Raw genomic sequence first — 12464 nt, 5'->3', positions numbered from 1 at the left:
GAAAATGGGCCAGAAAAAGGCTAAAAAAAGGACGTGCTGAGGCCAAAGCTGATGGGTGGACGGGTCTATAAAACGCACAGACATTTTTGCCCCCATTTGGGAGACAATTGTCTTATAGTCCGAAAAATACGGTAATTCTTTTGGTTTTAGATTAATAGCCTGCCTTTCATTCAGAAGCTTGCTTTAGCAGGCTCGGAACTGAGTTGCCAAAGGTACAAACGAATTTCTGTGTTTAATACGATAAAATTTCTGTGTTTAATACGATAAAATTCGCTTGGTTTTTGCTCCTTAAATCTCAATTTTAGAACGCTGCAATGACGGAAAATAAAACGAGGGGTACAAACAGGCTAAAAGCTCCGTTTTCTTACAGGATGGTCCCATGTTAGAAGCCACGTTCTTTAAACTTTTATCTAAACCAGGATAAAAAAAAAAGAGAGAGAAGTGCTCTTTATCCCAGCGTGTCTCATCTCTTTACAACATGCTCAGGAAATCTGATATAAAATCTCCAGAGATGCCTTTGTTTATTAGCTGCCTCCGGCTGAGCGTTAAAGAGGATTGGGAGTTCTGACACGTTTACATAGGTGACACCCCCAAAATCTCCCATTTCAAAATACTGGCAGCAAGGAGGAGAGATTTTGTGGGGGAAAGACCATTGGCCAGTTTTGCAAACATAAGAGGTGGGAAAACTTGGTGGAGAAGTCTAGCACTGATGATGTTACCTAGTTGGGTAAGGAAACGTCTCCAAGAAGACCACCAAGTTCAGAGACCACCAAGGACCCCACAATTCTCCTTTCCACAAAACCCATTCCCTTCTAGCACTGATGACATTACCTAGTTGGGTAAGGAAATGTCTGCAAGAAAACCGCCAAACTCAGAGAGCACCAAGGACCCCTCATTCCTACCCCCCAGCTACAAATATTCTCCTTTATTAAAACCAGATAAGCCTTTATTTATCCTTTGGGCTTCTATTCTATTTAATTAAATATGTTTAATTATTTCAATATTCTGAATGGCTTACACACACGTACGCACTCTTAACACAACTGCAAGTCAGCTCTAAGATGATGCCATGGAGACAGCAAGATCTTCCAGCATCTTCAAAGCCCTTTTAGGTCATAAAGCACTCTATTTTGGGGGAGAGGGGGTCAAGTCTAATGAAGTGATGGAGTTGGTGCCACGTGGATCACTGTTGCTTATACACCCCATGAAAAGAGGGGGGGCCTTTCTTCACCATCCACTTAAGTGTGGATTTACCCCAACTCACACTTCGACTTGTAGACAGTTGGACCCACTTCTAAATATAGACCTGGACTCCAGCTACTGGCCATTTTCTCCTAGGTTCAGAGGCATTTCTTTAAAAAAAATAAAGGTGCTACAATATTGGCCAGGGGTATCTCTTAACCTTGTCGGTTTTAAGACCAATGGACTTCAACTCCCAGAATTCCCCAGCCAGCAGAAGTGGTGTTTCACCAACGCATAAAGCTCTTTCCCAAACTAGTAGCCCCTTCAAGATAGGTAGACCTCAACTCCCAGAATCCTCCACAATGGACGTGTTGGCTGGGGAGTTCTGGGAACTGAACTCTGCACAGGGGGGACGGGAGGGGATGACAATGGCTAGGTTGAAGAAAATTGAAGAGATTGGACTGCCATTTGTCAGAAATGGTGTAGGGTCTCCTGCTTGGGAGGGGGGTTGGACTAGATGACCTACAAGGTCCCTTCCAACTCTTGTTATTTTGTTAATCTGAACTATTGGAAACTTTTCTGAATTCTAACTTTTGGGATGAAAGAAAGGAACCACTTATCTAAGGTATCAAAGGGTGGGGGGAATCCAAATTTTATTCCACCGTAGGTAGCTTGGACTGTCTACTTAGGTAGTCTACTAAGCCTACTGCTTAGTCCAATAAGTCCTTTTCCAGAAACTGGAGAATACAGGTGTGTTGAGAAGCTGCATTCTTCCCCGGTCTTTTAGGCTGCTGTGGCCCGCCACCGGAGCTGGTGGCAGACTCAGACAGAGAGGAGGTTGGGGAAGAACATGGGCAAGTCCTGGAGTCTGGGAAAGGCTCTGACGAGGGCTCTGCGTCCGAGGCAGAGAGGGGGCCAGGGCCGTCTGACAGTTGTCAGCTGCCTTCGGAGTCGGACATCAGTGGGGCAGAAGAACAGCTGGATCCTGTTCCCAGTGTAAGCATGCACAGAGCTGCCAGGAGAAAGGAGCTGCTAAGGAACAAGGGTCGACTCAGGAGTAAAGCCACAGGTGGATGGTGAATGGCCCCTCCCATAGGGAATAAAGAGGAGCGAAAGGGAGGTGGGTTTGCAGGGGACAATGAGTTCAATTCATTAGAGTGAAGATCTGTTCCTGACTTCTTGCCAAGTCTTGTCTGCTACAGAGTGACATTTGAAAGATATCAGCCTGGCAAAGATATCCAAGCCTGATAAAGATCTGTAGTTGTGAAATCTCTGGAAAGACTGTTGGCCGGGACTTTGCTGGAGAGGAATTCCCTTTAAACTAAATAAAAAAGGGGTTTTATCGGGATGAGGAGTCAGCTTCGTGCTTTTGGGGAAGTCTAGGTCAGAACACAAGTTTATAAAACAGGTTTGGTGATTTTTCCAGTGAAGGAACCAAACACTTTTTAAAAGTGAGCGCAAACGTTTTATTCAAAAGGAGTATGCACATCTGCAAATCAGTTCCAAACAAAGACGAAAGAGAGAAAGACTCGAAATGGGGGGGGGACCCCAGAAATTGTGTCTGCAATGAAAACAAAACATCGCCGTAGTCCCCAGAAGGATGTTTCCTATAAAACAAATTTTATTCACAGCTAACTTTCCATTGGATCCAGAGGGCTAAGAAACAATGCAAGTACAAAAAAGTTCTTTATAGAGAAAAATACTTTTCACTCACCCGCTCAGGAAACGCATTTCTTTCCCCTCACCAGAGTAAAGAAGAAAAGATTAGCTTTAGAGAGTTTTAAAGTTGGGACTTTTCAAAAGCCGAAAGAAACCACCACCGATGACCAGCAGGACATGTGGGGGGGGAAAAAAAAAAACAGCCTCAAGCACAGAAAAATCCCTGCTTACTTTTGTTTCGTCACTACTTTTATCGGAGCCAAAGTTTATAACAAACGTATTGCTAACTAAGTCATATCACGAAAAAGTACTATGACATGGAATAAATAAATCACGTTTAAAGTGAAGCGGAAACTGGAATCAAAAGGTCTTGTTTTTTTCCCCCTCTGCGTGGAATTTCTTCTCTTTAAGAAATTACGGTCCTGCGGTCCAGGGTGAGACCGTTTGGTAGGCACCCTCAGAGAACTGCCAAATCACCAAATTTGGCGACGGCCATGGAAGAGGGGGTCCCTTTAGTCTAGTGGGGTATTTTTCACCAGTTCTGTGTTTGGAGGCTTTTGTCTTGCTAATGGGATTCCCAAACATCAACAAAGAAGCTTTCAATAACTCCGTTTTACTGTTCAAACCAACTTTTGTTCAACGAGATGCAAAGAAGGTCTCCGTGAAAAACCTACGTTCAGTCTTTGGGGTCTTCCTACGAAGAAACCCGACTGAAACCCACCGTGGGGTTCTTGCAAAGTCACTAAATCGGCAACACACCCAACAAAGGAAGGGAAGATCCACACTGGAGGAGGCCTGAGGAGGACTTCCCTGGAGCTTGAATGCGAGCTCTTACTTATCTCAGGTGCAAAACCCTAACTTTCTGGGCACAGTACGTTAAATCAGGATCAAAGTGGATGGCAACGAAGAAGATTTGCAAGTTAAGCTCTTGGTGTGTGTGGTTTTTTTTTTTTAAACACACAAAGGTTCTCAGACAGGGAGCCGAAGGGGATTAAATGGACGAAAGCTGCAAGCTGGAAAACACTAGTTAGATTTAATGCTTTCCCACTTTCTGCCAATTTAAACCCCTTCCTCCAAAGACTCCGTTAGTCCGGTACGTGGGAAAGGGCCCGTACCTTCATCCTATCAACGTTCCTTCTGCCATCCAGGACCTCATGGCAGTTTCAAGGGATTATTTAGATCAGTAATATGCAGGGAGAGTTGGTGGAGCCCTGCAATTCTGAAGGTCATTTTAAACTCCGTGAGATTAAAGAGTTTTTGTTTTTTTTCTTAGATCAGGAAAATGGATGAATCAATACAAAGCTTTGTTTTTTGGTCAGAATAAGGTGAGAAAAGCAGCAGATTGGAAACACGGGGTTATCTTGGCTACCCAGTTTTTCCAAAGTGGGGGGGATCTGGAAATTGGCAGAGATCAAGACAGAATTTCACCAATGTGCAATCCTGGATAAAGCTTTTCTCATCTCTTCTCTTTTGTGTGTGTGTGTGTGTGTGTGGTTAAATTATAAAACCTCTTCCTTCTCTGCCTTATTACAAATATTGGTATTTTCTCTCTCTCCTGCCCGGTTTCTCTTTCTGACAATATTGGGGAGACACTCGGCCTTTGAATGGGGGGGACGGACGGACGGGATTTGAAATCAAGATTTCTTGGAACGATTGGGTGACCCACACACGACTTCCCGAATTGTATGTAAAAAAAAAAGCAGGGGAGGGGGGTTGTACAGACCTCAAATCCGGTAAACGGATACCCTGCCACCTATTTTGATGAAGCGAAGAGTTGTCTCGCCCATGCTGCTCTTCCTTTTCCAGCATGCAGAGGAGACCCAGCACACCCAAAGGTAAACAAACAAACAAACAAACAAACACACACACACACACACACACACTGCAACCAGCCCCCAAGGTAATATTATCAAAAGTTCAGGCTCTGCAGAGAAGCCCTTTTAGAGGAGTTGTATAAAACGACTTAACTTCTGCTCGAATTGTTTCCAAGGCTCCCGCTATCCCGTTGGAATCAACCAAACTAGCATCCTCTCCACCACCACCCCGCCCCATCCACAAGGTTTACGCCAAAGACAGAGGAGTCCAGACATGAGCTGAGCTGGATTATTTCGACAGGAAATAACACCCACCGGTGAACCGTTTTTCCAGCTGCTTCTTCAATAGGAAAGGACCCTGCTAAGCAGGGGAGAAAGGCAAGGAACTCAAAAGAGTTGAGGGGGTCTTCTTGTTTTCAGGAGTTGCTCGGCCCCCCCTGTCTAGAGGCGCCGTTAAAACGTTGACTTGCTTTATCTATCGAGTTCTTTGGAGGCCACGTTCCTCCGTCCACACCCTCCCGCCGTTTCTACTCCATCCCTGAGCTGCCCCTCTATTATCACCTTTCCACCAGGCGCCTGGAAAGTCTCTGCCGATCTTCGGCTTTGTGCCTTCTCTCGCCGACGTCCACGTTCCACTTACCCGTTGTCCCCTGTTGAGCTTCCTCCTGCGGTGGAGAGGCACTAAAATGGATGAGGTCTTTTATTCCGACGGTCCCATCCAAGGCCCGGAGAGTCTTACATTTCACTTTGTGATGGATGAGCTTGCTACATTTTCTCTGGATCTCGCTGAAGGCTTCCAACTCTCCGCGGTGGTTGGTTTCGAGGAACTGAGCCTCCTCGTCCGGGAAGGAGCTGTCGGAGAACCTTTTCCTCTTCTTCTTCTTCTTCCTGCTGAGGTCTCTCTCCTCTTCGCTGGACAGCCATTGGATTTTCGGCTCTTCGTACCAGAGTTTGCCACCGGATCTTTTGAACCTTGTCTCGGGCTTCATTGCAGGGGAGTCGCAGCATTCTGCGCCGGAGCAGAAGCTACGGGCGCCCCGTCTCCCATCGTGGCCCTCGTAGCCCACGTTCTGGACACGTATGAAGAGTTCTTTGGCCTTCTGCTGGTGATGGTGGAGAGGCCACGTCTTGCAGCTGCCTTGGTAGCTGCCGTTTCTTTGTTCCGACGGGTTCCGGGGTTCGTTAAGTGCCTCGCTGAAATATTCCGAATCGCTGCTGATCTCTTCCAGCAGGTCTTTTAGTTTATACATAGTGGGAGACGACAAGGCTGTCATTTCGGTGGTTTGTTCTTGGGATGTTTTTGGGCGAGCGATATTGTTGCGTCCTCCTGGGATGGGGCTATGCAAGATGTCCGGCGGGGAGCCAACACTGTCCTCCTCCTCCTCCAGGGAATTGTCCCATTCTCCCTGGTAACTTTCGCTAAACTCTTGAGGGCACGCCTGGTCTTCTGCAGGCTCGGACCGTCCGTCGATTATTTCCCAGGGGTCACCCTCGTCATCCTCTCGAGGCTCGTTTTTAGGAAGATCCGGTCCTAAACTCTCTTCCGTCCAACAGTCTTCTTCGTCTCTATTCTTCAGTTTGACCCGGAAGCCGTCTCCGGAACAGGACACTACCCTGTTCCACCAAGATGTATCTGACGGGCTTTGTGTGCTGGGACAGATTCGTGCGTATCGGGGCGTTTGGTAGTAGTTCAGTAAATAATGTATGAATTCCTCCGTTTCATAAACCTTTTGCTTCTTCGCCTTGGCTACGTCGGGAGCATCTACGAAGGACCCCAAGTGGGATCTCAGGTACTCCCACCTGTCAGGGGACGACTCGATCGCTTGGCAGTCCTGAGTGACTGTCACTTGCAGCAAGCCCCCGGCGTGAAAGGGGTGGGCAACGTTCTCCGTTAAGTGGCTGGTGACGGCCCTAGCAGCGGGTTCGTTCGAAAGAGCTCTCCTAAAGGAAGGAGGGGAGGGCGGCGAGTCTTCAGCCAGGAATTGTTCTTCTTTCTCTTCTTGGATCGCGACATTTTCCAGCAGGGCAGAAGGACAGACAGGTTGAGTCACATCCTCTGCTTCTGGAAGTTCAAGGTCAGGCACATCTGTCTCCTCCTTGTGCGTGTCCTCTACGGGAGGGGTGGAGGAAATCATCACTTCGGGTTGAGGCTCCGGGAGATGGGCCTCTGTTTGCCCAGAGGACAGCACAAAATTCTTGAGGAGAAACAGAAAGACAAACGGAATTACTGCACAACAAAGCAAAGATAATTCTAACACAGTCTAACAAGGAAGAGCTCACATGCAATTTGGGTTTCATCCACCTGGGTTAGATGGAGAACCATCTACATCTTCTCATCTGCAATCATCACTGGGCACTAGGAGGAACGGGATCAATTTCCCCCCATTCTCAACCCAATAAAATGGGGGGAAATTGTATTATTTTAAACTAGGCAACCCGAGACTCGTTCGATCACCGTTTCAGGAACATCCCCTTATGCCTTCGATAATGGCAGAGCTTCTAATGTACTTGGTAAGTTCTTTTTAAAAAATTCCAGGAGATGCTCAGAGGTGTATCTGCCTTGAAAGTAGCTCCTGTTGAACCATAGATCACAATCAAATATTGGGAGGTGACCACAAGGAACGCTTTATGATATTCTTATTGTAGTCATAAAATGCACTACGATCAATGGTGAAATGCTACCGGTTCGGGCGAACTGATAATGATAAAAACTACCGGTTCGGGCGAACCGGTAGTAAAAAAAAAAAGCTACTGGTTCCTCCGAATCGGTATTTCCGATGATCAGCTGTGCCGCGCAATTTAAAATCGCTAGAAAGCAGGAAATCCTGCTTTCTAGTGAATCTAAATCGCACGACACAGCTGATCACCCCCCACCCTCACTGTTCTTACCTTCCCAAGCCTCCTTTTGGTGCGTACTGTGAATGGGTGCGCGCACAGCATGTGTTTGGCGCACAGCGTGCATGCACGGGCAGCGAACCGGTGGCAAACCAGTTCAGATTTCACCACTGACTACGATAAGGTTGATGTCATAAAACGTTTTGTAAAATTTGCCAAATTTCAGTTCCATGGGATTCCTGGTTTTGCCTCCTCTGTTGCACCCAGCTAAAGGTTATAGACAAGAGAGTTTTAATAGAATTTAGATAATGTCCTAATACAGCTCTTATTCCTTCACCAAGTGGGAAAGATAAAATACAATGTCTCATTCTTAGACACCTTCACATTCTTAGATTGACTGATTTCATCTTCTTTTAATGACCCCTTTTAATGTTCTTTTAAAGGTGGAGTCTGGGCAACTGAATGGAGCTGAGCGTTTACTGGCCGGATGCCTTTCTTATCGCCAATGCGGAGTTTCATTCAGCAGATATATTCTCATCGTGCCCAGAGAAAGAAATATCTGCCTCTACCTAGGATCAAACTCACAGCCTACTGATTGTGAGGCGAGAGCTCCAACCTCTAGGCCACCGCACCACTCTTCTTAGATCGATCGATTTAATTTGATCTGATGTGATGTGATTTGATTTGATTTTTATAGCCACCCAATTCTACCTTGTGACCCTGGGCAGCTTACAATTCTAAGACTATAAAACAAAGCATTTTAAGGAACAGTTGGGAGCATCTTGAGGGCTCAATTGCTTAAAATGAACCAGCTGATCTCCATCGCCAGAAAAGAACTGAAAAGATAATAACCCCTTTGGAATATATACATTTACAAATATTCTTACTTTTATTTGGTTTAGCAGCACTGTGAGGAGCCTGATTGACTCCACCCTTCTCTGAGCTAAGAGGTATTTTCTCTCCTCCCATTCAGGCAGCTCTGGGGAGTTCAGTCCTTCTGCAGCTGTTGCTTTCATATGCTTCCTGGGGCGTTTCTCCTCTCGGTCGATGCGCCTTTTTTCTCGCCTCTTGATCTTAGACCTCCTCCGTCCTTCTCCGCCTTTCTTGTCCTCGTCTTCCCGTCTTTTTCTAGGCGATAACGGAACCGTTTAGAGGAATATACCCATCAGAACTAGACACAAGAACAGTTTTTTCCCGAACGCCACCATTCTGCTAAACAAATAATTCTCTCAACACTGTCAAACTATTCACTAAGTCTGCACTACTATTAATCTACTCATCATTCCTATCACCCATCTCCTCCCACTTATGACTGCATGACTGTAACCTTTTTGCTGGTATCCTTAAGATTTATATTGACTGTTTCCCTATGATTATCGTTAAGTGTTGTACCTTATGATTCTTGACGAATGTATCTCGTCTTTTTATGTACACTAAGAGCATATGCAACCAAAGACAAATTTCCTTGTGTCTCCAATCACACTTGGCCAATAAAGAATTTTATTCTATTCTATTCTATCTGCACAAGCGTTGCAGGTGGTTAAAGAGTAAAAAAAAATGAGCCCCATTGTGAAATCTAATTGCTACCAACGTACAAAACCGCCTTGCAGATTTCCACGGAGATATAAAATAAGCTGGAGAGAAATGTGAGCTGCTCCGTAGAGAGAACTGACACTCCTACAATATTCAGATTATTAGCAGCTGTACATCAAAGCCAGGCTGACACTCCCAATTAAAGCTTTAATCCTTTCCAAGGGCATTTGAAATTTACCTTCTGTATGGGATTCTTTAAAAAAAAAAAAAATCAGCATACATATAATTCTACCTCTCCCCCTCAGAGGTCACGCTGTTCCTTTTTCTGTTATCTTAACTACCTCTAATCTAACTTCTTGTCTCCAGGATGACTGCCTCTCTTTAAGGGCAACTGGCCTTGTAAAAACAGATGAACTTTTTAAGAGCAGAAATTGGGAACACAATTGCTTGGTGTCCCAACTCCCATAAGCCTTGGCTGGCGTGAACAGACGCCGAAGAATCCGAGAGACGCCCTTGGAAACTGTCTACAGTAGAGGCCCTGAGGTTGCTTATCGTGTTTTTCAGGGGAAACATCAAGGTGAAAACAGAGCTCAGTCCCAAGGCAGTAGGGTCTAATCAGCTTGCAGGAGAATAAGTCAATTTTTTCCGAAAGAAAAAAAAAATTGTTGTGTTCAAAAGAAATTACTGGATGACTCCGAGTGTGATTCCTAGATCTGTTGTCTCTTTTAAGCGGTTCCTTCTACATCTACGGCATGAAAGAGGGTCGAATTATTCTGGCCCTCCAAGCACCTCTTCTCCAAGGAGACCGTCTGTTCTGAGCCTCCCTGGCTTCCTTGCGGATCAAGTGATACAGCAGACTAATACAGATCGTCCTTGACTTATGACCACAGTTGTAACTCGTGACGGTCCCTTAATTGGGTCATCCGGTAAGACTTGAGAAAACAGCATGTCCGTGGCTAAGTAAGGCAGTTTTTAAATGAGTCCAGGGGTCCAGGTTCGCAGGGGTTCGGGAGAACCTCGAGCTAAGATTCTGTGCAGGTCGGAGAACCCCCAAATCCCACTCCTGGCTGGCCCCGCCCACCCCGCTCCACCCCTCCCAGGAGTCCCCACGCAGCCCATTTTGAATGCAGGTAAGTTAAGGGCGTGTGCGACGGTTCGGGGAGGGCGAAAAACAGGCCTACCAGACGTTCGGGAAAGCTGGGAAAGGGCCCCCGGAGCCTGGGGAGGCCATTTTCGCCCTCCTGGAGGCTCAAGAAAAGCCTCTGGAGCCTGGAGAGGCCATTTTCGCCCTCCTGGAGGCTCAAGAAAAGCCTCTGGAGCCTGGAGAGGCCATTTTCGCCCTCCTGGAGGCTCAAGAAAAGCCTCTGGAGCCTGGGGAGGCCATTTTTGCCCTCCTGGAGGCTCAAGAAAAGCCTCTGGAGCCTGGAGAGGCCATTTTCGCCCTCCTGGAGGCTCAAGAAAAGCCTCTGGAGCCTGGGGAGGCCATTTTCGCCCTCCTGGAGGCTCAAGAAAAGCCTCTGGAGCCTGGGGAGGCCATTTTCGCCCTCCTGGAGGCTCAAGAAAAGCCTCTGGGGCCTGGGGAGGCCATTTTCGCCCTCCTGGAGGCTCAAGAAAAGCCTCTGGGGCCTGGAGAGGCCATTTTCGCCCTCCTGGAGGCTCAAGAAAAGCCTCTGGAGCCTGGAGAGGCCATTTTCGCCCTCCTGGAGGCTCAAGAAAAGCCTCTGGAGCCTGGAGAGGCCATTTTCGCCCTCCTGGAGGCTCAAGAAAAGCCTCTGGAGCCTGGGGAGGCCATTTTCGCCCTCCTGGAGGCTCAAGAAAAGCCTCTGGAGCCTGGGGAGGCCATTTTCGCCCTCCTGGAGGCTCAAGAAAAGCCTCTGGAGCCCGGAGAGGGCAAAAATGCCCCACCCACTGTGGTGCAGGCGGCCAACTAGGCCACGCCCACTGTGACCACGCCCACCCAGCAACGGGGCAGAGAACGCCTTGCTAAAATTTTTGAAGCCCACCCCTGAATGAGTCACACCCAACTTTTTGCCACAGCGGTGAAGCAAATGCGGCGTGTCAATGTGTTTATTTTTTTTAATTTATTCTCACGTTTCTTACCCGACCCTCTTCCTATAGTCTCGTGGGGTTGCTTTTTCCTATTTATTGTTTTATTTCTGTTCTGTTCCTTTGAATTATTGTTAAGATGCTTAAAAGGGGGGACGGGGGACAAGGGACGGGGGACGGACACAAGCGGCAGATAAATTTAACAAAAGAAAAAATCCCCCCTCCCCCCCCCAAGCTTGGGAGACTCTATTTAAATCTGTTATAATTTTGTACGAAGCACAAAACGCTAAGCAATTGCATGATATCGTTCAGCACCCTAGGAATAAAAGGCCAACATTTTATATACAATGGCTGAATGGTTGGGAAGGATGGGAACAGAAAACCCTGTAAGTGCTGCATTCGCCCAGAGAGTCGCAAAGCTATTTTGGTCTGTAGCATAACAACTTTTGTTCCAAACCCAAAGGACCGGGTGGAACCTTCCCTGCAGAATTAAAAGAGAGAGAAAAAAAAAAAATCTAACAGAGCTCAGGTGTACTTATGTCTGCAGAACCCACTGGGAGAAGCAAAGCAGACTGAGAAAACAACAGTACTATAAACTTACAAGAAGATGTTAAACAGTCCACCCTGGATTTTAACACGATTAACAAGACTTGGAAGGGACCTTGGAGGTCATCTAGTCCAACCCCCTGCCCAAGCAAGGAGACCCTACACCATTTCTGACAAATGGCCGTCCAGTCTCTTCTTGAAAGCTTCCAGTGATGAAGCTTCCACAACTTCTGAAGGCAACTTCTGTTCCATGGGTTGATGGTTCTCACAGTCAGAAAATTCCTCCTTATTTCCAGATAGAATCTCTCCTTCATCAGTTTCCATCCATTGTTTCTTGTCTGGCCTTCAAGTGCCTTGGAAAATAGCTTGACCCCTTCCTCTCTGTGGCAGCCCCTCAAATATTGGAAGACTGCTATCCTGTCTCGCCTGGTCCTTCTCTTCACTAGACTAGCCATGCCGAGTTCCTGCAACCGTTCATCCTATGTATTATCCTCCCTAGTCATCTTGCTTGCTCTTCTCTACACTCTTTCTAGTGTCTCAACATATTTTTTTATATATATATATTAAATTTTTATTAATTTTACAACAAATGTGTTGCTGTTGTAAAACATCTTTTTTTATAGTGTGGTGACCAAAACTGGATGCGGTATTCTAGGTGTGGTCTTACTAAGGCTTCAAGGATCTTGAACTTCATTGTGATCTTTTCCAAAATAATAATAATAATAATAATAATAATAATAATAATAATAATAATAATAATAATAATAATAATAATAATAATAATTTATTATTATTATTATTATTATTATTATTATTATTATTATTATTATTATTATTATTTTATTTTAT

The 12464-nt window shown here is 46.0% G+C and overlaps 1 protein-coding gene across 7 annotated transcripts in view; it reads right to left on the bottom strand.

Moving 5' to 3' along the window:
* Positions 1-2624: 2624 nt before the first annotated feature.
* LOC117670603 (A-kinase anchor protein 17B) overlaps positions 2625-12464 on the bottom strand; it is a 23485-nt gene continuing 13645 nt past the window's right edge. For all 7 annotated transcript variants that reach the window (XM_087877695.1, XM_087877697.1, XM_087877701.1 and 4 more), the window contains 2 exons: positions 8378-8618; positions 2625-6850 (listed from right to left, as the gene is read on the bottom strand). In XM_087877695.1, coding sequence (XP_087733821.1) covers positions 5213-6850; positions 8378-8618 — 1879 coding nt within the window. In that variant the 3' untranslated portion in view covers positions 2625-5212. The remainder of the gene's footprint in view (positions 6851-8377; positions 8619-12464) is intronic.

This window comes from Pantherophis guttatus, chromosome 12 (genome assembly GCF_059756535.1).
Source record: "Pantherophis guttatus breed Tessera chromosome 12, ASM5975653v1, whole genome shotgun sequence".
In the NCBI taxonomy this organism is placed as follows: Eukaryota; Metazoa; Chordata; class Lepidosauria; order Squamata; family Colubridae; genus Pantherophis; species Pantherophis guttatus.
This window is presented reverse-complemented; position numbering and strand designations above follow the sequence as displayed.